General features: G+C 38.8%; 1 protein-coding gene across 2 annotated transcripts in view; it reads left to right on the top strand.

Moving 5' to 3' along the window:
- The window catches only part of nlgn4xa (neuroligin 4 X-linked a), a 104,808-nt gene extending 87,371 nt beyond the window's left edge, over positions 1-17,437 (top strand). For both annotated transcript variants that reach the window (XM_051427254.1, XM_051427253.1), the window contains 3 exons: positions 330-515; positions 6,066-6,855; positions 14,925-17,437. In XM_051427254.1, the coding sequence (XP_051283214.1) occupies positions 330-515; positions 6,066-6,855; positions 14,925-15,819 (1,871 nt within the window). In that variant the 3' untranslated portion in view covers positions 15,820-17,437. The remainder of the gene's footprint in view (positions 1-329; positions 516-6,065; positions 6,856-14,924) is intronic.
- The last annotated feature ends 8,572 nt before the right edge of the window (positions 17,438-26,009 follow it).

Here is a 26,009-nt window from a genome sequence, read left to right as displayed (position 1 = left end):
AAGCTATTTTCCACTGAAAAGAGTCAGTAACACTTCCATTGGTAGCTTTTTACTGGTCAAACCTCACTCACTTGCTGTTTAAAGGCACTAGGCACAATTCTAATGCAATAATTAAGTTATTATACAGTAACCTGTTGACAACCTGCTATTTTCACACTTAAGACCAGCCTAATGAATTCAAATGAGAGCTAAGCACCCTTAATTCCCCCAGTTTAATTCACCTTAACAGTGAATAACACAGATTTGGGAGATTTAAGGCCTTGAAGAAATTAACCTTTCGGAATTAAAGTTGAGATCTGTTTTTCTCCTGTTTGTTGTCATCAATCCAGGGTTTCTAAGCACAGGAGACCAGGCAGCCAAGGGTAACTACGGCCTTCTGGATCAAATTCAGGCTCTCAGGTGGATCAAAGAAAACATCCAGTCCTTCAAAGGAGACCCAAAGAGAGTGACCATTTTTGGCTCTGGCGCCGGAGCATCATGCGTCAGCCTGCTCACCCTCTCGCATTACTCAGAAGGTATGTCCGCTTGCTCACAGGCATGCATAAGCACACAGAGTTATGCTCACATGCAAAGGCCTTTTTCATTGTTTTGTCATTTCTCCTTTATGTGTACGTCTACTTATCATAGTAAATGGTAAATGGACCTGCACTTATATATAAGTATATATACACTACCAGTCAAAAGTTTGGACACACCTTCTCATTTAATGGTTTTTCTTTATTTTCATGACTATTTACATTGTAGATTATCACTGAAGGCATCAAAACTATGAATGAACACACATGGAATTATGTAGTGAACAAAAAAGTGTGAAATAACTCAAAACATGTTTCATATCTTAGATTCTTCAAAATAGCCACCCTTTGCTTTGATTACTGCTTTGCACACTCTTGGCATTCTCTCGCTGAGCTTCATGAGGTAGTCACCTGAAATGGTTTTCCAACAGTCTTGAAGGAGTTCCCAGAGATGTTGAGCACTTGTTGGCCCTTTTGCTTTCACTCTGCGGTTCATCTCATCCCAAACCATCTCGATTGGGTTTAGGTCAGATGACTGTGGAGGCCAGATCATCTGGCGCAGCACTCTCCTTCTTGGTCAAATAGCCCTTACACAGCCTGGAGGTGTGTTTGGGGTCATTGTCCTGTTGAAAAATAAATGATGGTCCAACTAAACGCTAAACTAAACTAAACCGGATGGGATGGCATGATGCTGCAGGATGCTGTGGTAGCCATGCTGGTTCAGTGTGCCTTCAATTTTCAATAAATCCCCAACAGTGTCACCAGCAAAGCACCCCAACACCATCACACCTCCTCCTCCATGCTTCATGGTGGGAACCATGCATGTAGAGACCATCCGTTCACCTTTTCTGTGTCGCACAAAGACACCGCGGGTGGAACCAAAAATTTGGACTCATCAGACCAAAGCACAGATTTCCACTGGTCTGTCCATTGCTTGTGTTTGTTTGCCCAAAAAAATCTCTTCTGCTTGTTGCTTTTCCTTAGTAGTGTTTTTTTAGCAGCTATTTGAAGGCCTGATTCGCGCAGTCTCCTCTGAACAGTTGAAGTAGAGATGTGTCTGCTACTAGAACTCTGTGTGGCATTATTCTGGGCTCTAATCTGAGGTGCTGTTAACTTGCGATTTCTGAGGCTGGTGACTCGGATGAACTTATCCTCAGCAGCAGAGGTGACTCTTGCTCTTCCTTTCCCGGTGCGGTCCTCATGTGAGCCAGTTTCGTCGTAGCGCTTGATGGTTTTTGCGACTGCACTTGGGGACACATTCAAAGTTTTTGCAATTTTCCGGACTGACTGACCTTCAGTTCTTAAAGTATTGATGGACTGTCGTTTCTCTTTACTTAGCTGATTGGTTCTTGCCATAATATGAATTCTAACAGTTGTCAAATAGGGCTGTGTACCAAACTGACTTCTGCACAACACAACTGATGGTCCAAACCCCATTAAGAAGGCAAGAAATTCCACAAATAAACCCTGACAAGGCACACCTGTGAAGTGAAAACCATTTCAGGTGACTACATCATGAAGCTCATTGAGAGAAGGCCAAGGGTTTGCATCGCTGTCAACAAAGCAAAGGGTGGCTACTTTGAGGAATCTAAAATATGAAACATATTTAGAGTTATTTCACACTTTTTTGTTTACTACATAATTCCATGTGTTCATTCATAGTTTTGATGCCTTCAATGAGAATCTACAATGTAAATAGTCATGAAAATAAAGAAAAACAATTAAATGAGAAGGTGTGTCCAAACTTTTGACTGGTAGTGTATAATAAGTTATATATATGTATAGTGTCTTTCTAGTCTTCTGACCACTCAAAGCGCTTTTACACTACATGCCACATTTGCCCTTTCACACGCATTCATTCAGTGATGCACAGCATCAGGAGCAATTTGGGGTTCAGTATCTTGCTCAAGGATACTTCAACACATGGTTGGAGGAGCCAGGGATCGAACCAACAACCTTCCGATTAGTTGACAACCGGCTATGCCTCTGAGCCACAGCCGCCCCAACATGCTCTGACACATTGTGGGCTTCACATCAAGAACACACAATGAGCTCTGATGTGTTGGTTTTATTTCATTTAAATGTGCAATATGTAATTTTCGCCACAAGTGGGTCTATCACATCAAAACAATAACAAAAGAGTTTAATGATGTCATGAAGTAGCATGGGATCATGGGAGTTGCTGTCTTCACCACTATTGCTGCCACTGCAGTCAGCGTCTCCCGGTTAGGATTCCTTCAGTGTTCATCATTTAGCAGGTTTCTACCGGGAGCCAAGTTATCCACAGAGATCTCCTCCACCTCCAAAACAAACCGGTAAATCCGGTAAAAACACTGAATAAAGCATTTTCACCTTAAAAATCTGTGTTTCTCAGAGGCTGTTCGGCATACGAAGGACAATCCAGGGGGGCTGCAAGTTGAGCCGCTTCTAACACTAGCTCAGCTTGTTTCTCTGATAACTTAACATCCAGATACCCGACGAATAAAATCCTAAATCAGGTTCAAATATATAGTTTAAAACCAACAAGAGCTAAAAAGTTTAATGTGAAAATGTGGTTTAAAACTGGATAAAAAGTCAATTGCAAAAGCTTCTGGCAGACAACCACTACGCTGATGCATGCACAAAAGGGGATATGATGCCATTACCAGGCGACTGGTTAAATGCAGCGTTATCTGAAAAAAATGACATTTCTCTGGTTTTGAACAGTGTTGGAAACATTTGGGGTAAAGTAAGTAATGTAATGTAACACATGAATAGTGTTTATAGGCATTTTAATGCTGAAATGTTGCATATTATAGTTTTAAAGATGGGCTCAGTCATTCTGGAGGGAGATAGTTGATTGAATCTCATTCCAAGATCGTTAAATACTGACAATTTGGCTTATTGTAAATTGGAAACAACCTAGGATGGCTAGGATCAAGCCACACAGCACAACAGGTGGTGTTCATGCTCCCAGGTTTGCAACCCAAAGTGTTGGTATTTGAAGACCTTGGGAATGAGACTCAACCATCAACTATCTTTCTCTAAGCTGACTGACCCTACCTTTAAGGCAAGTGTGAACAGCAACATTTAAACTCTGATGACACTAAGTATTTATTCTCTAAAGGTATTGCAAACTTGAGTCTGGACTGAATCACATATTCAGGCATTTGATGATGTGTTAAACTGTAGAAGGATGTTATAGCGAGGACCAAATCAAGCAGCTTAAGTTACACAGACCAGCAAGCCTAAGAATGTAAAAGTTAATTTGTCACAGATTTGGCATAGATGATCAGATTTGGGGGACTCTTTGACCTCTTTTGTTTAGATCAACCACTGACACATGACCAGACTTATGGATTTGTGTGGATTTTCATGGTCTATAGTGGATAAAACTTGTAAAAGGGTTTTTGGTGCCTCTCAGTTCCACCATCAGAAAGACATTTCTACTTCTGCACAAACAAACGAATGTTACAACTACTGTTACAACTGTTTAGTAGAACTAGATTAGAAAGGCTTTAGAGAATGTTAAAAGATGGATTTCAGTTCAATTCAATTCAATTGTATTTATATAGTGCCAATTCATAACAGAAGTTATCTCAGGACACTTTTCAAATAGAGCAGGTCTAGACCGAACTCTTTATAACATTATTTACAGAGACCCAACAGTACCACCATGAGCAAGCACTTGGCGACAAGGGCAAGGAAAAACTGATGGTACTGTAACAATACAGTACCATCTAAGTAGCAGGAGTGCACTGAATAAGTCCAGTATAGCATCAGTTATTTAAATAGCCTGTTTTGTAACTTTTCATCAGATTACTCATCACATTTGATCCCCACATGCAAAGACAACAACCGAAGAATGTGTTCATTCATGCATTCTGCCTCACTCTAAAAACATTAAAGGAGAAGGGATGAGAGATTCTGTATTATCATATTGTATTTCCATTTTTATTTACATGTATTATTAATGCAGATTCTAAATAGGAGAACCAAAACGTCTTTCTCTTTTGTCCCATGGCTCTCATAAGCTTACAAATGAATAGTTTTGTGCATCTCAAACGTATATAACTGGCGAGAAAAATCATCTGGCCCATCTGTCAGAAAAAAAGGAGGATTTGGAGGATTCGATCTCACAAAGTGCTGCTGCAGTTCTCAGGCCATTTTGCTCTCTGTGTGGAAAAAATACAGGCTTTGTGAAAAATGCACCTTCCTACAAAATCAACCTTTTTATCTTTATGGTAGAAGTCCATTGGGCTTTTCGTAAAGGCAATCATTGTGAGGGAGTCTTTCTTTTTGCTCTTTTGGTCTTGTGTTGCACTTATTAGGTCTGTTTCTCTTTTTTTTAAATCTTGCACTGGAGGGAATGGAAATGGCTTACTTTACATTTAGACAAAAATCCCCATGTTCTGATGGGCAGAAATCATGGCTGAGGGAGTCGACAAACATTTGTGGTGATGTATAATACATGGCCAAGAAAAGTAATGCTTAATTTTACATTTGCTATTGTGAATTGAAGCTCTCCTGTTGTTAAGCTACCATGAAGACATCAGCTTGTGCATCAGAAAATATACCCAGGTTGTAAAAAAAATCCCAGTCACTCTGTATGTATAGTTCTGAAGTTAACATCTGACTTGAGGTTTAACTGATACTCCACATCTGACTTACGGTGGCAGCAGTAAAAGCATGCACACTGTTAACCAGGCCTTGTGGGAAATGTCTGCTGTGTGCTCAAAACATACTTTTCAAGTCGGCCTGGTTGAGTCACCACCACTGTGTTTGCATGAGTATAAATAGCACTCTCTGAAATTGAAACAAAAAAATACACATAACTCCAATGTTCCTAGTGTATTGTGGCCTACTTGCTGATTGGCAGTCTGTGAAGCCGCAATCCAGGATGTGGAAACTGCCTAAGGTGTCGTTGCTGTATAAACAGCAAATATATTTTATGTTTCGGTTTGTTCATTAGGGACACAAAGATGTAACATCAGTATTCTGAATCATCCTTTTATTTGCCTTGAGATGTTTTTATTCTGGTATTTCAAGAGATAGAGCTTAAGAATTATGTGTTTGACAAGGTTTCTCTCAATGATTTTTTAAAATTAAACTATTTATTACTATTCTCCTGAATGACTGACCCCACCTTCAAATAGATTTAACATTTCTGGCAAAAGATAGATTCTTTTTTTTTATGGCTGTATTTTCTGATTTATGGAGTGATAATGAATGATATTATAGAACATATTTCCTTCTGTAAAAACCTTTGACATATATGTCAATCGAATGAAAAAATTTTTTTTTAACCGTAACCCTTAAATTAGATAATGCAACATTTGCACATTTACAGTTGTCTTAACTGTCAACAGAGGAAGTTTGATGGTTATATCTATTTGTTGATTGTTTTTAACCCTTTTTTACCTGTAGTGTCTCCCCTAGATTTTAGAATTTCTGCACCATTTGAAACATTAGATTGATGATATTGTTTTCATTACATGTATAACAAAGTGTTGCCAGTATCTTTGTGTGTATGTGTGTGTGTATATGTTACTAATCCAGCTTCAATCTCAGATCTGTTCCAGAAAGCCATCATCCAGAGTGGCACAGCACTGTCCAGCTGGGCGGTCAACTACCAGCCTGCCAAGTACACACGAGCCCTGGCTGAGAAGGTGGGCTGCAACATGCTGGACACTATCGACTTGGTGGAGTGCCTGCAAAACAAGAACTACAAAGAGCTGATCGAGCAGTACATCACACCTGCAAAGTACCACATCGCCTTTGGGCCTGTGATTGATGGTGACGTCATACCAGATGACCCCCAGATCCTCATGGAGCAAGGGGAGTTCCTCAACTATGACATCATGCTGGGGGTCAATCAGGGCGAAGGGTTCAAGTTTGTGGACGGCATCGTGGACAGTGAGGACGGGGTGTCCGCCAATGATTTTGACTTTGCTGTGTCCGACTTTGTTGACCATCTCTATGGCTACCCGGAGGGCAAGGACACTCTGCGCGAGACCATCAAATTCATGTACACGGACTGGGCAGACAAGGAGAACCCAGAGACCCGGCGCAAGACCCTGGTGGCTCTTTTCACTGACCACCAATGGGTGGCACCAGCAGTGGCCACAGCTGACCTCCACGCCCAGTATGGCTCACCCACCTATTTCTACGCTTTCTACCACCATTGTCAGAGTGACATGAAGCCCAGCTGGGCCGACTCGGCCCACGGTGATGAAGTACCGTACGTGTTTGGAATCCCCATGATTGGCCCCACAGACCTCTTCAATTGCAACTTCTCTAAGAATGACGTGATGCTGAGTGCTGTCGTCATGACCTACTGGACTAACTTTGCTAAAACAGGGTGAGTGCTCCCTTCCCTTCTCTTTAGATTTCTTGCATTTTTATTTATCTCATCATTTGTATGAGATACACAACCCTTACCACTCCCTTTTACACCCCATTTCCTACTCAGCCAGGTTCAAACACAGAAACACTCTCCGTTGAGAATAAATCTGCTTAGAAATCATATAAAAGAGTGAATTCATGGAAATCACAGTGCTCCATCCCAATCAATCAATGCTGACTACAGAACATAAAAATAATGGAGATAAAATAACTAATCAAACAAAAACATGAAGAACCATAAACAAAATGACATTTACGATTTACGCCTCACATATTTCTGGCTATGCTGTCATGTGATCTGATAGATAAAAGACAGACAATATGGTTTAGTGTGTATGACTGGTGGGGTAGGTATTGATTATACATTTTGTGATGTGTCACCATGCTCACCATCAACTCTGTAAGGATGCAGGACCATGGGCAAGAAAACCCCCAAAATGGAATTCTCCTCAATCATGGATGTATTAAAGGTCCAGTGTGTAGGATTTTGTGGCATCTAGCGGTGTAGTAGCAACACACAGCAACACACAGAAACTATCGTGGCTGTGAAATGCATGAAAAATGCAAATGCCTCTATCTAGAGCCAGTTTTTGGTTTGTCATTTTGGGGCTACTGTAGAAACATGGTGGCTGCCATGGAGGTAAAAATCGTATATTCAGATGATTATACACTAATGAAAACATACTAATGAATACTATATTCAATTTCTGCCAACAAAGTTATACACTGTAACTTTAACTTGTAAAAACAAAAACAAAAAAAAAGAAAGCTGATGGCATTGCAATAAGGTGAAAAAAGAAAGAAAGAAAAAACAATAAGTGACAAAATCATTAATATTTTGTACTTTTTATTTGTGTTTTGACAGTACTTTGGCAAAGACTGTACCATAAACATAGTTCTTACATCCCCAGTACACTGCGTTTAAAAAACCCCAAAAGTTTTAAACGTTTTCAAACTAAGCATTTTAGTACATACCACTGGCATGCCAATTGAAGTGGTCTAACAGGATATGACATTCCTACGTGACAGTGCCATTATCTGTAAATAAAGGGAATGAAAACCGACTGAAAACTGCCAAGGGTTCTTGTTTTAGTCTGTTTAGTCTAAAGCCTGCAGAGAATGAGTAGTTGATACTCCAAATATAGATTCGGGTGGGATATCAACAAAAAGTTTTGTTCTGATTAGTGTCTTAATGATTAACTCATAAGTCAAAGAGATCAAGTGGAGGTTAATAAAATAAGTCAAATCCTCCCCTGATGCTGTGGCAGCACTGGATTTGATGAGAGGATTTGCTTGCTGTTTATATTTGGATCACGTTTTTCTTTCACACACCTTGAGATTAGGTATCAGGGTGTTTGCAGCCCAGTCATACTGAAAATTCACTTTAAGGTGAATAAATATAGTCTTGATCAGCTTCATAGGCTGCAGCGTTCACTCCCAAGCTCTCTGTTTGGCACCCATCCAGCTGATGCCTGATCAGCGGGGGATTGGCTGCCTTATAGACATTTTGGGAAGGCTCTTTTCTCTTGCTTCTTTTTTTCAGTCTGCTTCCAATAAAGCAGTGACTGAAGGCAAATTCATGGCCATTTTTCAACAAGTCAGCCCCACTCTTTGTAAAGTCTCCCGTTGTGAATCACTGCAGATTGATGTTTTGAAACTTTTCGGGCTTTCATAGAAAAACAATTTGGCAGTTTGGATGTACAGACAGAGACATGGATTTCTAAGATTCATACGTTGATTTTAAATTGATATTTGATTAAATTTAGAAATATGAAATGATATCAACATTTCTGTATAAATGTCAATTAAAAACATTATTTATCTTTACATCTTGCCCAGTCGGTACTGCGCAATGTGCAAGCAGAGATCACTCCTTACCTATTTAAAAAATTATACGAATAACGAATGTTATTGATTTAAGAGATTTTTTTTTTTCTGATTGTTGTCTTCTGTATGCAGTCTGTTGCATTTTCAAGTTTTCCCCTTTTTGAAAATGTATCTCTTGCGAGTCGAGTCCCCCAACTTTATGGAAGTGACCACTGACAATTTTCATAATGAATTAATGGTTTAAAGCTCCAGCAAATTTTTTTTTACGTTTATAAAAAATAACTTCTTGTCATATTTGCTGAAATTTTCACTATATCCTGACATAAACATGAGACAGATATCTGTGAAAAAAAATCAGGTTCCCCTGGCTCCTCCTAGTGCTCCTAGTGGAATCTGCAAGAATCCACCTGGTCTTAATGAAAACAACGAATCCAAGCAGAGAAAGATAGTTGATTGACAACATAGGAATGAGACTTGACAGACATGAGTCCCAAACCTTCAAGCCATCAACCCAGTGTTTCAATATTTGACATCCTGGGAATGATCAACTATCTTTCTTGGCTCTGATTTATTTTTCATGTTTTTGTTCAGGCATGGTGGATTCTTGCAAATGTAATTGAAGCACTAGGAAGAGCCAGAAGAACCTGATTTTTCACAGGTTATCTGCTTCATGTACTACTGTCAGGATATAGTGAACATTTCACAAAATATGACAAAAAGTTATTTTTATACAAGTTACCTACTGTAGCTTTAAATACTTTATCAAGAAAACACAAATATTCCCCCTTTTTGCATTTTTCTTCTTAAATTTTTGTAAATTGAATGTATTTAGATATTTCAATTGTTGAAGGAATAAGCAATTTGGGGCTCTGGAATCTTGCAAAAACTGTTAGTCATTGTATCTAGTCATTTTATGGACTAATCTATATCAGTAATGAAAAAAAAACTGATGAAGCTAAGTGTGAATTAAAATCAGAGTTATACAACACTCTATACAAGCTGAATTTTTCTATTTAAAGCTGCCCTGGTGTCAGACAGTATAGGATAACACTGAATCTCATCTGAGTAGTGAAAGCATCTGTTCCACTGCTCTGACAACTGAATTTTCAGTTTTCATACACCTGTCAGACAGAGAGCAGTACAGATTTAGCATAGCGACCTATTGCAAGAGTCACTGTTATTATCAACAGATTGGATGCTTAATGGAAACATATGCAAGCAAAGCATGTATTTTGCAGTTCAATGAGCATGGAAGGCCCAGAGTGTTGTCTTTTAAAGCAAATTCAGTGGCATATTGTTCCAACATATGTTAGAAGTAAGATGACAGGCCCACCACATGCTAGTAGTGCCTTATGTATGGTTCCATATGTAGCCACCAGTTGGAGGGCAGACCCTGCATTATGTCTTTTTTAATGAGATAACCACATTAGGCATAGGTGGAACTGTGTACATTTTGGACCAATGTGTTTGCCCTACTTTTAATAGATCCCCCATGTTACCTTGGCAACAGCTACTCTTCCTGGGGTTCATGTTAACAAAATACACTGTTACAATAGCTGGCTGTGTATTCAGTTATGAATGTAAGTGTTGATTGCGTCACAGTTTTGTAATTTCTTCGTTTTGTTTGTACAATGTATCCATCTGATTCCCAGACTTAAGATAAGATAAAGCTTGGCGAGTGACAGCTATATGCTAAACCTGTTTGTTTTTTTGCACAATTCTGGCACACAGGAGTCTGTTATCTAATGATGAAGTGCCCTCCAGGGTGCCCTTCCAGTGGACAAAACGTTGTAAAGTGCCTAAAGCGCTAATCCTAACCCTGACGGAGTTGTTTTACCATAAATGCATCATTTCTGCAAGCTGGTGCCCTTTTTATTTTTCACCAATGCCCCTGAAAATTCAATTCAATTCAATTCAACTTTATTTGTATAGCGCCAATTCATAACAGAAGTTATCTCAGGACACTTTTCAAATAGAGCAGGTCTAGACCAAACTCTTTAAAACATTAATTACAGAGACCCAACAGTACCACCATGAGCAAGCACTTGGCGACAAGGGCAAGGAAAAACTGCCTGTTAAAAGGCAGAAGCCTAGGACAGATCCTCCGGCTCTAGGTGGGTGGTCGTCTGTCTCGACCAGTTGGGGTGAGAGAGAGAGAGAGAGAGAGAGGCAGAGAGAGAGAGAGAGTGAGAGACAGACAGACAGGTGCACAGCAACAACAGTATTGGCAATGGCAATCTAGCAGGACCACCAAAACTACATGAGTTCACCATTGCTTGGTCTTGCTGCTTTTCTTAGTCCTTTGTGATGGTAAATGAAGTGTCTTTAGGTTTTGGACTGTTGGTTGGACAAAAGAAGCTAAACAATTTTTTGACATTTTATAGGCAAAAGAACTAATCGTGAAAATAATTGTTACTATAGCCCAAATTATCCAACAAGGTTGCTCTGGTAGCTTAACTGGTAGAGCAGACCATGAACCAAAGTCCTTGCTGCAGCGGCCATGGGTTCAAGTTCGACCTGTGGCCCTTTGCTGCATGTCTCTCTCTCTCTCTCTCTCTCTCTCTCTCTCTCTCTCTCTCTCTCTCTCTCAAGGGGTGGACAAAAAAATTACTATAAAAGGGCAAAATGTAGCTATCACTGTACAGCTTAGGTTGATGTCTTCTAAGTGCCCCCAGACCCTTTCACAGTAAAGGACTGGAGCAATATGAATGAGTGGGGTTGTGATTCTGTATACAGTCATTATAGCCAGCTGGCACACTGAAATATTTGCCCAAGTGCTGGAATATAGAGCTGGATTCACCTCAGGTTACCACTGAATTTTCATCAAATATTTAATAATTGTAAATAATAATGAAATATTTTAATTTTACTATTTAAATTCCATGAAAACTAATATAATGTAATAGCAAAGAACGTCTTCTAAACAGAGAAGATAGAGCACTTGGGTCTGTAATTGTTTTATGGCAGCTGTGGCTCCACGTCTCCGCATGGTGAACTGTCCTTGGGCATCGAGCCATCGGTGTGCGAGTGTGAATGGGTGAATTAGAGGCAAATTTTGCTTTGGATTGAAGTGCTATAAGATTTTTTATTAACTTTAGAAAATAAGCACTGGCCCTGTAGCACAATTGAAAAAGCAAACAAAAAATACAATGAAGCAATTTTAAAACAGGCAAATTGAAATGGTGAAATAAAAAAAAGCTTACAAAGAGGCACAAGCAGATGGCCTGTGTGTGGAGGTCTGTTGTTGTGTTTGCAGATTTATTTCTCTCCCTGCCCTCCTTTGTTCAGCACAATCAGTGGAACAACCTTCCAAAAACTGTGATTACTTTGTTTCAGAACTCTTGGGTCAGCTTTGTCTCCCAAAAGGCCTTTATTGCTTGGACAAACTCTGGGTTCGTGGGCTTTTAAGATCCTTTCAAACCAACAAACCTCAACCAAACAGACTCTATAGGATTCAAATGCGATGACTCTGAAGGAGTCTTAACTCAGCTGATTCCTCTGACTCAATGCATTGGTGCAATGCAACCAATGGTTTGGTTCAGAACGTTCCCTCATATATGGATTGGTTGTTTGCTTATGACATGATCTCCAGTCTGACAGGAAATCCTTCTCAAACATGAAGCTTTAAGGGATGTTTGAGCTGAGCAGCTTTACATTTGCCTCACTGCAAAATATACAGTGTACGTAGTGTGAAAGACTGAAAGTAATAATGCACTTTATATTACTTACTGCACTGGTAACCTTGTCACTTTTGAGATAAAGATGATTGTTTTCCAAATTGTTAGAAAGTATGGAAGTGCATTGCATCACCAAAGAAACAAATGGAGATGTTAGCTAACTAGGACTATGTCATAATTCTGAGATTCCTCATGAATATTAAAGTGTTTTGGCAACATTTGTCTCTGAATGGTGTCTTTTATCAGAGTTAGGACACCCACACATGATGGTCCGCTGGCTGTGGCATTGTTTTCCTATGGGGAAAGCATTGATGCCCAACTAGGCAGAGGTGCTACCAAGCCCCAGGAAGAGCACTGGGCTTTGAAGCCAAATTGACATAATGGCACAGGGACATAAAAATACATTTTCCCAAAAGTTTACATTGAGAAGGATGTGGCTGTAAAATGGTGGCTGAATTTTTTTTTAGCATCACAACCTCTGTGAAATGATTTGTTTCACTATCAGAACATTTTGAAAGTCTAGAAGAGCTGCACTATTAAATCATGGGCTGTAGCAAGTGCAGTATGCATTCTTTTGGAAGAACAGGAAGTGGCTTTTTTGGCTTCATGCACCACTGAGCAGATTTCAAAGGAGTGCCACCTCCAAAGCTGTATCCAGACCCACTTAATACATCCATGGGAGCTATCCATGGCAGGACGCACTTCTCAAAATTTTACCGAGTGCTGGACAAGTTCAAATTATTTCAGCTTTGACCTTGGTTGCCACTAACCTTTCAAAGCACTACCAACCACACATGCTGTTTATGCATTAGCTGCGCCAGGCATACAATGTGACAGGCTTCTTTTCACAAGCATAGCTATATAAACAGTAAATGACCAGAAAACATTAGCTTAGGAACAGTAAATCCCATCATGTTTATGCATTTTGTATTTATTTTTTTGTAGAAGGAGAATTTACAAAGAGCAACTCTCATATCATGTGAAGGCAGTTTTAGCTTACACACAACAGATGCTAAGATCAAATGCTACATCATAACTATGGTGTTTCATTGGATTGCATTGTTATGGGAACAGCCAACAGTCAGACTGTCACAGTGTGTATGTTTATGACTGAAACTTTGCAACTGTTTAAGATGCAGCAGTCTGACAATCAGATTGAACAGATATTTAAATTATATTAAGTATGCAATTTCATTTAAAAAAAAAAAACCTGAAAGAAATGAAAGGCCATTTTGAATTCAGTTTCACCATCATCATGGCAGGGTCCATGTGTTCATTTTCATTTATTAAGTGTTGTCTAACTTGAAAAATATTGGCAGCCCTGGACTACCATACCCTTCACATGTAGGTTACATATGCTGTGTCCCAATTCCATATTTTATACTAATTGTACAGAATAATCTTCATTACTAATCTTTATTTTGTACAGTTTTTGCAGTCAGTATAAAATGAATTGACATACATAACTAGGGGTATAGGGTATTTAGTATGGCAGTTGGGGTTTTGGGACACGACTATAAAGTATATTAGCAACATTATCATGCACACACCTTCTCTCACACTTTAAATTCAATAAACTACATTCATTTGGAAGACACCATTTTCCAGAGACACAATAAGTACATTCAACTTCCAAAGACGGATGTGGAAGTGCACATTTATTACGTCCATACTCCTATGCAAAAACTGCATAGTACAGTCCTATATACATACACCCATACACATCTATCTGTAACCACACACAACCTTTTCAGTCACACCCATGCACAAACACACCCCACTGATTGTTTGTCTCTCATACAAAGGCAGGAGTTCCTTGGTAGCCCCAAAATGAAATGTGTGACTCCAGATGAGTCCTTCCTATTGAGTATTTAAATATACATGCCTACACACACACACACACACACACCACACCAACAACACACATACAGCACACATGCAGATACACAAACACTCCAGTGTGTCGGCTCCAAGGTTGTTGTCTAGCCTTCACTCCCCCTCACCTCTCCAAAGTTAATGAAATCGCTCCCACAAAGTCGCTAGAGAGGCTGCTCTGTTCCAAACTACAAAAAAATAACACCCCAGGTGAGATTGAATATAAAGAAAATGTGACAACAGACCTGGAAATGTTTCATTGGTGTATAAAGGACACGGAACATTTTGTCAGCTCGAGCATTCAAATTCTGAGTCACCTAGAAACGCATTAGCTTTGAACAGAGGGAGCGGAAAAATAGAAGAAAGGCTTTCACTCTTTGGAGTAATGACTGTAATGTATTATTACACTGCTTTAAAATGATTTGAAGGAAAAGCCAATTTACATAGCGTTTTAAATATGACCATTATGTTTTTAATTGTGACAAAGGTGAACATATAATTTATATTTTTCCTGTTCATTTATGTCCCATTAACGCATGTTAATAGTAACTATATATTAATTATCCAGCCTGATATCCTGGGCTGTATTCAGGTACGTAAAAGCCTTTTCATTATATCTCTTCTTTCTTCTATTTTCTCCTTTCAGGGATCCAAACCAACCTGTTCCACAGGATACAAAGTTCATCCACACAAAACCCAACCGGTTTGAGGAGGTAGCCTGGACTAAGTACAACCCCAAAGACCAGCTCTACCTTCACATTGGCCTCAAACCTCGAGTCCGAGACCACTACCGTGCTACCAAGGTCGCTTTCTGGTTAGAACTAGTTCCACATCTCCACAACATAAATGAATTTTTTCAATACGTATCCACCACCACCAAGATACCTCCGCAGGACACCACCCCGTACCCTTACACCAAACGGTTCCCTGGCAAAAACAACTGGCCATCCACTACCCGCCACCCAGGGGTCCCGCCTGCCAACACCAAACAGACCACCGACCAGCGCAAGAGTGGTGACCTGACGGATGAGTCGACTGTGGTGATCGAGACCAAGAGGGACTACTCCACGGAACTCAGCGTCACCATTGCAGTCGGCGCGTCCCTGCTCTTTCTGAATATCCTCGCCTTCGCTGCGCTGTACTACAAGAAAGATAAGCGGCGGCATGAGTCAAATCGGCGCGTCCCCACCCCACAACGCAACTCTGCTCCGACCAACACGCCATCCACTGCCAACGACGTGGCCCACCTGCAGAGCGAGGAACTGATGTCACTGCAGATGAAGCAGCAGCAGCTGGAGCACGAGCACCACCACGAGTGCGAGCCGCTGCAGACCCACGACACACTGCGCCTCACCTGCCCACCCGACTACACCCTCACCCTGCGCCGGTCGCCTGACGACATACCCCTGATGACGCCGAGCACCATCACTATGATCCCCAACTCGCTGGCTGGCATGCAGCCACTGCACAACTTCAATACTTTCGGTGGCAGCCAGAACAGTACCAACTTACCCCATGGCCACTCCACCACACGGGTATAGCTCCCCTGGGAAGGGCTGCTGCCGGATTCCGTCTGGATCAGCCACTAACCTTGCAAGGCAAATATGACAAGATAAAACTGTGTGAAGCACAGACTCAGCAGATGTTATTTTGCTACCATGCCTTCTTGAAAAGTATATACCGTATAAATTGATCATGAACTCATGACAATATTCAGTGAATGTTACTATAGTAATAACTCTATTTGGAGCTAAGCTTCATGGAAGGTTTCGAGGAGTTTTACCAAAAGACAAGGCAAACAGGGGATGACTGTTAATATTCTTACAACACAAAAAGAATTCAGTGTGACAAAGAAGCCTCTGCTGAGGCTTTTGTGCCATAAATATATAATGGGAAGACAGTGGCAACAGTTGAACGTCTGAAACATCATCTTTTCATGATTCTTCATGCATCAGACACCTGACTTGGGCACAGAATTCAACACCCCAGCCTGAAATGTATTTATGAAAACTTTGTAAAAAAAGAAAAAAAAAGAAAAAAGGTATATAGTTGTGCGTGGAAATTTAAAAAGTTAAAAAAGAAAACATTATATTAAAAGAGCTCCTCCTATTATTGTTTTTTATTTTGGCTGAGATATTTTGGGTTTTTTGAGCTTGTGCTTTCTGTTTAGGTGCGTGTAAATATATCCAAACATTCTCCATTTTTTTTCTGATTACAATCTGTGTTTCATTATTTTTATTATTTTTCACAGAACGACCAAAATGCGAACACAATCTCATCCTTGGAGATTTGCACACCATGGGTCTGCAGGTCATCACATACAGAAGTGTCTCGTGCATTGCTTTGTTTCCACTCTTTAGACATTGCATGTCCAGGAAGAGCTTTACTCTCCATTTTTAGACACGTCTCCTGTCTGAGAATGAGGACTGATTTTGATCCCATCACCTGCTGTCATCCTGTTATGCTTCCAATAGTTTTCTTTGTGGGCTTTTTCTGTCTTGCAATCAGCACTGCCTGAGCTTACAATGTGACCAGCAATGTATTATTTAGAAATAAAAAAGGCAGTGATTTTTTTTGTATCAATATTAGTTGGATATGTTTGTAAAGAAATATGTGTTAGATATTTCAAATTGTCATATGCTAGCAATATGTAAAGTATTGTGCCAGGCTTGTGATATTTTGGGTTACAAAAGCAAGTGAATGAGTGTAAATATTAATGATATTAATTATTATGAAATTACAGCAAAAGTAACCATTAACTCTCTTTCCGTTTTGCATCCTATTACAAAAAAAAAAAAAAAAAAAATGGAAGTACATCCAGAAGATTTTAAGCTACATTTGTAAATTCTATAAAAAGATATATTCTTGCCATTTGGTCCCTAAACCAGTCAAGATAACAAGGGTTTTAATGTAGAGTTTTAAAATCCTTAGTTCGTCTTATATTTGTTTGCGGTTTTGCCTTAAGTGATAATAGAGATATTTCTGGCTGGACACCTGTATAAACTTTTTCTGCAACATTTTTAATAAAAAATCACAGTATTTTCTAAAAAAAAAGAAAAAAAAGAAACATGGAAAGTTTGGATTTGTTTGGACGGTTATGTGTGCAAATGTGATTAGATGTATATGCATGACAGTTAGATTAAATTGTACATCTTCAAATAGTGGGTTTTATTTAGCTAAACTGCAGGGAAAACTAGACATATTTGACAAGTTATTTAGGACGTTATTTTTTTCAAATTTTCTTCCAATTGCTTCCACTTTGACGTTCTTTTGACTGCTGTTACTAACAATAAAACTCAACACTTCCTGCACAACTTCATATTAACAGCTAGCAGCTTAAAGGCCATAATCTCCCTTTCCTTGTCAAATTTTAATGTGAACTCACAAAAAATAAAAGAAAAACAGTAAAAAAAAAAGGCTTCCCAAACAGGTCAATAATATCAACAAAAAAGAGGAAGAAGGGAACCATATGCAGAAAAGTGAAAGAACTTAAAAGAACAGTGTGTGGGATTTAGTGGTATCTAGTGGTGAAGTTGCAGATTGCAATCAAGTAAAGACCGCTCGCCTTGCAAGTGTTCAGAAGAAACTGCGGTAGCTGGGAAAAACATGTCTGGTTTGTATGTTCTTGGGCTACTGTACTGGACTGAAACATGGAGGTTCAACATGGCAGCCTCTGTGGAAGGGGACCCGTTCCCTCTGCAGATAAAAACGTCTCATTCCAAAACAAAACAATTCTTATTTTCAGGTGATTATACACTAATGAAAACATACCTATGAATATTATATTCCATTTCTGTCAATATATCTTCCTAAAAGTTACACACTGGATTTTTAAGTATGCATTACAATATATAATCATCTTTTTCGATCGATAGTCCATGCAAGATTGTCCCTGTTCAATGAAATGGAAAGTCTTGTAATATTAAACCTCTGAAGAAATACTTCACCGATAGTAGCTTAATGTCAACAGAAAAATGTCACAGTAGAAGCAATAACTGCTGATTGAAGTTGATGTTACAGAAACTCAACAGTGTTTTCACAATGAAAGCCAGCAGCTTTTTCAGAGAGCATCATTCCTCCCTTTCCTAGTGGCGTCACTCTGATCAAAAGAACAGCAAAGTAGAAGTGATTCTAAGTAAATAGTGAATGAAAATAGCATATGTGTTTGAGCAGCACAGCGGTGGGTATCACGTAACTGTTGTGCTGTTGAAATGCGACTGAAAAAACATCAAATGGAAGGATTGGTAAGTATGTCATGGCCTTGGTCATCGGAGACTCTCATTATTTGAATACCAACTTTTGTTTTTGTTTTATTTTGGAAAATGTACAGTTCAAATACGAGTCATGTGCAGGATATTGTTTAGCTTTGTATTACAGCACTCTTATGATACATGAAAACCCCCAATTTTCAAGAAGGTAGACTGACTCTCATTGCAGTGATGCAGCTGTATGGTTCTTATTGAGTTTGACTGAATCAATACCAGCAATCTAGCACTTGAAACTTTTTGAAACATTGAATTGCATCTGCAAACAGTTTGGGCTCTGCCAGCTAAGCTAAAATCTCTAGCTGTTTCGGCCTTTGTGATTTGCTGTTGTGCTCCGTAAGGGAAAACAAGACTGAATAGCAAAGAGTGCTGCTGCCGTGGTTACAAGGCCTCCCCTGACACTCACATCCAGATTCTTAAGCATCCTGCATTCAGTAAAACTGCCTCGAAAATCACCTGCCCCATCACGACCACCTTACCTCCTTGCTCACTATTCAATTTATTGATCCCCTTTGCAACAAGCCAAGCAAATTAGCTTTTGAGTTAAAACTGAAGTGACAGGGGGAAAATTGAAATCTTTAATAGTAATCTGCAGTTACTGAGGCGCAGTGGATGTCTCCATCCTGTGACATTTGCCAAGCTCCCCCATAAGTACAGGCTGATGTGTAAAATTTGTTTTTATGAGACGGGGGAAAAACTTTCTTTCATTAGCAAAATTGTTTGATCCATAATATATGATCCAGCAAACAAGCCTTATACATACTGAGATGAATATTTATTTTGAGACTTGTGTGCAAACAAAGCAGCGCGAATGTGCAGGCACCCTTTTAATTGGCATGTTGTTTATGCTTGGGGTAATGGGGTGGAGGTGTTGGTGGGTTGGGGGGAGGAGTGATGCAAGGAGAATGACGGTGGGGTGGGTGGGCTGAATGTGAATACTGGAGACTCGACTGGAAGTTAATTAAGCTGGCAACAGCGCTCCATCACTCAACCACGGTCCCAGAACTGTCATTCAAGTGCACCACTCTCCAGGCAGCCATTACCGAGGCATATCGATTGCCACGGTGACAAGGTAGTGCACCAAATGGGAGTGGGCAGAGATGAAGGTTTTGTGTGTATGTGCGTATAAGTGTGTGTGAGTTTGGGATATGGGAAAAGATGGGTGAAATGTTTCTATGTGCTACGAACACTGCGCAAAGTCCTGCTGTGAGCAGCTGCAGCGAGAACCTCTGCTGTATTCCCCAAACATGAATTAAAATGCAGGTAAATACCTCAGCAGCAAAGCCAGTTGATTGCATTCCCCTCCCTGGGTAGCTGGAGCCTTAATAGATGAATATGAAATCTTCAGAGTCAATATATGTGCAGTTAAGTGGTAAGGAACCGAGGTGGCGGTAATAGCCTCCAGAAATCCCCCTCAACATATTTTACTTTGGAAAATATTGTTCTCCACTCACATTCAGCTGCCTCAATGGTTCGGTTACAGTACGAGGTACCTGACCTGAGGAATTTTCTACATTGCTTGTTGTCCATGTAAATGAGTCAGAGGGGGTGGCAGGAAAGGACCATGGGACTCATGCCAGCTGAATTTCTAAATCCCCAGCATGCACATCCACACATTTTCTAAAAATGGCAGCCTGGTATTAATGAATCAAAAGTGTGTGTGTGTGTGTGTGTGTGTGTGTGTGTGTGTGTGTGTGTGTGTGTGTGTGTGTGTGTTCCTGTAGTTCTCTGGGACTCAGCCATGAGAATTTGTTCTGCCACAAAGCTTCATGACTGCATGTGACTTGTCATATCCAGAAATTCTGAAATACCCTCATCCAGGGATGGATTAAGATGGTAGGTGGGTCCTGGAGTAAACTTGAGCTATGGGTCCCTATTGATCCCCCAATTCCTCCTACTCTCATTGCATTATGTACGTATGCTGTAGGCTTTATGTACCCATCACACACAGCGCACAGGAACAGAAAACTACCCATTAGGTATGTGCATCTACATCTCGATTCATTGCCAACAAGCCAATACATTAAATATACATATGAAGCTACCAATGTGAAATGATATGATTCATCATTATTGCAAACCAGTACAATTCAACGCAATATGATGTGTATTGTACTGTATCCTATGTGCACTTTTTTAATCGGGGCGATCAATTTATGCCGGTGCACTGATGCAAATCAGTGAATCTTACAGTCCCATAGCAGCCCTGTTATGTTTTGCCCAGAGCCCCAGAACCCACCTAGTACTAGTTACTAGTTAACATACTTAATGTATGTAATACACAATTAATGTAAATTATGTCATTATTGGGCGATTGCAGAAAAGTAGAGTCTGCTAAAATTCATGTTAACACTTTCTTTGAATATTCCTCAAACAGATATACAATATTTGTAACATTTCAACTATTTCACTTTGTCAACATTTAACAGATTATCTATAGAGCATACAATATAAAACAGCTGTAGGCAGACTATCCAAATAGTGTTACCCAAATCAGATCAGATCTGACCATTTTCCATCACTTTGTGTGTACAACCAAATGCAACACTCAATGACTTTGTGAAGAGACTTGAGAAGTGTGCACCACGATCCCCATTTGTACAATGCATAGTTTCTCGCCCCTTTCTCTGACAGCAGGCTTTTAGCCTCACTTCTGAGTATAGCCATTCAGAACTGATATAAACACTTTTGCCTTTAGATGTTGTTGACACATACTGGATGGCTGGAGTGAAAAAAAAAAACCAGTAAGCATGATCCAGGCAGACATTATATTTTCTCAGTACTTTCATGAGCAAATTAGTAGTATGCAGACATATTTTGAGTCTTATTTAGTTTTAGTAATTGTTAAAATTGTGATTAGTCAGTGTATTTGTCTTGGAGAATAAGATTCATGGGATGATTTTGCTTAAGGTACATGCTGGCTAATGGTTCCATCCATTCATTTGTGCTGACTTCAATTGGAAAAATATGTTGTTAGCAATTTTCTGCACTTAAATTGGACTTTGATTCAGTCTATTGTATGGCTTCATTTGTGTGTAATGGACTGGCCAGCAGGACCCGAGAGATCGCGGATGGACTAATGCTGTAAGCTGGGGGCATCTGGGGGAGGCAGCTGGCATGCTCTAATGTCCTCGTTTCTCTTCACTTTCCCATTGTCTAGTCACAACATCAAACTGATTACATGCAGTTAAAATGTTTACAGTCGAAAATGTGAACCGGAAAGAGTGCTAAGAAGGAAGGAATGAATGAGAAAGTTTGCTTTCGGGTGCGAGGATGGATGCAGTGTAATTAAGCTGCCATGCTAAGCTGTTGTACAACTACATGACCCCTTTCTAGATGGCAGACGTGGGAATAACTTGAAAATTACTCTTATTATTGTTAATACTTTTTTGGTTTGGTGTGTGTTTGTATGAATGCGTCAAATATGGTGCCAAAAGGTTCCACAATTTTTTGAGAATGGGAACCAGCTGAAATTTATGTTCAATTTAATACTAGCAGAAGAGGGAGAAGAGGGGGAGGAGGAATAGGTAGGTAGCTGGACTCGGAGATTATACGAGAATAGAGCATGTTTCAATCTATGTGCTTGTATCCAAAACAATCAGCATTCTGTGAGGAACTGCTGGAAGCTGTGTGGTTAAACACTAGGTGTCTGTTACAACATGTGGTGACTTTGTTCAAAAACAACAATGGTGGCTGTCAGAGTTGTTTCAATCCATTATTAAAAACAATAGAAGATGATCTCCAGCGCTGGATGAATCTACCACTATCTCTATTAGGACGAATAGCCACAGTCAAAATGAAAATACTCCCCCACATCAATTACTTTTTCTCAATGCTACCCATCATACCAACAGACAACTAAACTATCTACTTTACAAAAAACCAAATCCCAAGGCAGACTGGATGCACCAAACCTTTACTTTTACTACCTCGCAAAACAAACACAATATATTGCAAAATGGATCCACCAAACCAACCACAATACCTCATGGTCAGACCTTGAACAGCACTTTTGCCAAAACATCTTACTTTCAGATCTACCTTTCCTAAATATAACCATCAAACAACATCCCTGCTTCAAAAACACAGTAATCTCCACAACTCTGACAGCCTGGTGGAAAGTCATCAAGATCTTCAATTCCACTCCAGCACCATGTAAATACACACCAATATGGCACAACCCTGACTTTCAACTCCACAACAATCCTCTTCACTATCACACATGGGCACAGAAAGGTATCACATATCTCCGCCATCTTTTTTAAAATAATCAGTTAATAGATTTTAAGGACCTCATACAGAACGACGCGATTGATAGATATCAATTTTTAAATTACTTACAACTTAAATCCATACTCAAATCAAAAATTAACATAAATGACAACCGACTTAAACCTTCTGAAATAATTGACAACATAATTCTATTTACAAATTTAAATAAACTAACCTCCAATCGATACAGACTAATATTTGCTTCAGATGATTCAATAACACTCCCAATTACACACTGGAACTGGAACGCTGATTTGAACATCTCTCCTTCGTCAATCTTTTGGATAGATATAAATAAAGATATATTTGCCATGACATCCAATACAAACCTTCAGTTAATCCAATACAAAACCATCCAGCGAACACATATCACACAATATAAAATGGACAAAATGGGACTAGTAACCACAGACATTTGCTCACAATGCACAACAGGAACAACAGATAATTACTTTCACGCACTCTGGGCTTGTCAACTGGTTCACTCTTTTTGGAACTCTGTCACAAAAAACCTCTCCACCATACTGGACTGCAGAATCCCTTCATCCCCACAGCTCTGCTTACTAGGAGACACTTCAGTAATCACCATACCAAACAAACACAAGAACAGCTTGCTCATTTCTCTAACTGTCGCTAAGAAAACAATTCTCCTAAATTGGAAATCAAAAAACTCAATAAACATCAATCACTGGATCAATCTTCTCTTGGAACACATTTCTATGGAAAAAATCACTACTTACAATAACAACAAAATAACAGCTTTCACAGAAAGATGGTCCCCATTCCTCTCCTCGATGGGCCTGTACCTGCACCAGTGCCACACACATTCCAAACACCTCAAAACACATCACTTTTTTTCCCTTTTTCTCTTGGTTTCTTATCTCCCTTAATTAAAATATTCTCTCTTCCTGTTTTTCTTTTGCTCTTCCTTTATTATTATTACTATTATTATTATTACTATATTATCACTATTTTCATTATTACTATGACTGTGATAATTATTATTATTATTATGCTTTTGTTGATTGTGTTAATTAATATTATTTGTATGAATATGCTTATGGCTGAATATTATGATTATGATTGTTATTATTGTTTTTGCTATTATTGTTATTATTACCATATCATCATCATAACTAAAGTTTCTTATCTTATTTATTCATCATATCATCATCATAACTGTATTTATCATATCATCATCACAAATATAGTTTCTTATCTCATTTACCTATCATATCAACATCATAACTATAGTTTCTTATTTATTTATATTCCAAACAATAATCACAATAAGGACATTATTTTAATAAAATAAAGGCGGAGGGGTGGGGCCGGACTGGATTGGTTGAGGGTGGAGGTGAGCGTGGGCTCCATGCCTTGTTCTCTTGGGGCATGGCGGGGCCTCGGGTGGGGCGGAGTGGTTGGGCCCTTCTTCTCCCCCTCTCTTTCAAAAAAAAAATGTCTCGTATTGCTATATTATCTTATCTTATCTCACACTATCTTGTCACATTATATTAGGTTAAATTATATTGCACTATACTATGTTAATATATGCCATATCATATTGCAGATTATTATTATTTATTTATTTATTTATTTTTTCTCTTTTTCTTTCCTCTTCCTTCTCTTCTCATATTTATACTTTTTACTTTATTTACTTATTTATTTTATTGTATCATCTATCTATGCCATATTATATGTGTATATAATATGCATGCACGCACACGCACACACACACACACACACACACACACACACACCTATACTACCTATATACAGATCATTGTAACTTTACGTTGTTTTCTGTTATTATCCGTACTGTATGTCCACTGTCTGTACTTGTAGTCTACGTGGTGTGATGGATTTGTCCCTCATGTCACCTTGTCTGTCACTTAATTTCACCAATAAAAATAAATAAATAAATAAAAACAATGGTGGCTGCTGAAGAGGTTATGGTAGATACTGCTAGGGTCTACCAAAACTGGAGTTTTTCTTCATTGAAAAAAGAGCAGAGAATGACACTGAAGGCTATCCTTGATGGAAACGATGTTTTCACTCTTCTCCCAAATGGCTTCAGCAAGAGATTGATTATGTTATATGGTTCAATGATCGGAGTTAGTGATATATGGTGATAGATGGTTCATCCAATTACCTGCTGAGTATTGTGCCTTCCCTTTTCCAAACTGTTTCCAATGACTGCTTCCCAGATGGTTCTGTATGACAAACCATCTGGCACTGTCAGGTTAAATTTAAATTCTATGTAGTCTTATAATTGAATAAAATCATTAGCATGAATATTCTACATCACCTTAATGTTACTATACAGAATGCACCAAAACAATGATTGCAAAACAATCTATTGTGCTGAAGCAAGTGAACAATTACTCCACCATGTTTATGTGACAGTTACAGTAACTAGTTACTTTTTAGATTAATGTTTTACATTCAGAATATGATATTAAGTCATACATTGTGATACACTGCTCATCAATACTGCTTAACAAATAACACATCAATAATTCAAGAGTCTTAAAGAGAAGCCATATTATTATTATGAAGTACATGCAGATGCAGATTATGTGCAGTGGCTAACAGGTTTTGGATGAACTGTAATGCTGACCAGACAAAGTTGGACAAACCCAATGAGGAAATGTTAATTGGACATATCTGCAAAATGTTTCTCATTTTATTCCCCTAAAGCATAATTGCCAATAAAACATGATTGGCATATACAGTACTGTACACTGAAAAAAATAACTCATACTCATTACTTAAAAAATATATTGTAAGTATTTGCACGCAAATTATTCAAGTAAAATTCAATGCTGCAATATCAAGTAACACTAACTTGCCAGTATCAAGTAAAATTTACTTACCATAAAACATAACAGTTGTGAAGATATTAAGTAACATTTACCTAATTACATCCAAGTTTTAATATTTAATATTTATTTAAACAAATTAAGTAAAGTCTACTTGTTTTTCATAGGCAAGAACATAATTTTCCTCAAAATTTTAAGTACATTTTATATATCTGTAGTATTTGCTGTTATGACGTAATTTAGTAGATTTTAATTATTTTCTTGTACTTGACATTTTGATTTACCTGGTGGTTGCATTATATTACGTTACTCACTAAAATTAGGTAATCATTGCCAGTTTTCTTTTGATAAATGTTACCAAATAAATTTAAC

This window comes from Dicentrarchus labrax, unplaced genomic scaffold (assembly GCF_905237075.1).
Source record: "Dicentrarchus labrax unplaced genomic scaffold, dlabrax2021, whole genome shotgun sequence".
Classification (NCBI taxonomy): Eukaryota; Metazoa; Chordata; class Actinopteri; family Moronidae; genus Dicentrarchus; species Dicentrarchus labrax.
The sequence above is the reverse complement of the archived record's forward strand: the minus strand, read 5'-3'. Positions and strand labels throughout refer to the sequence as shown.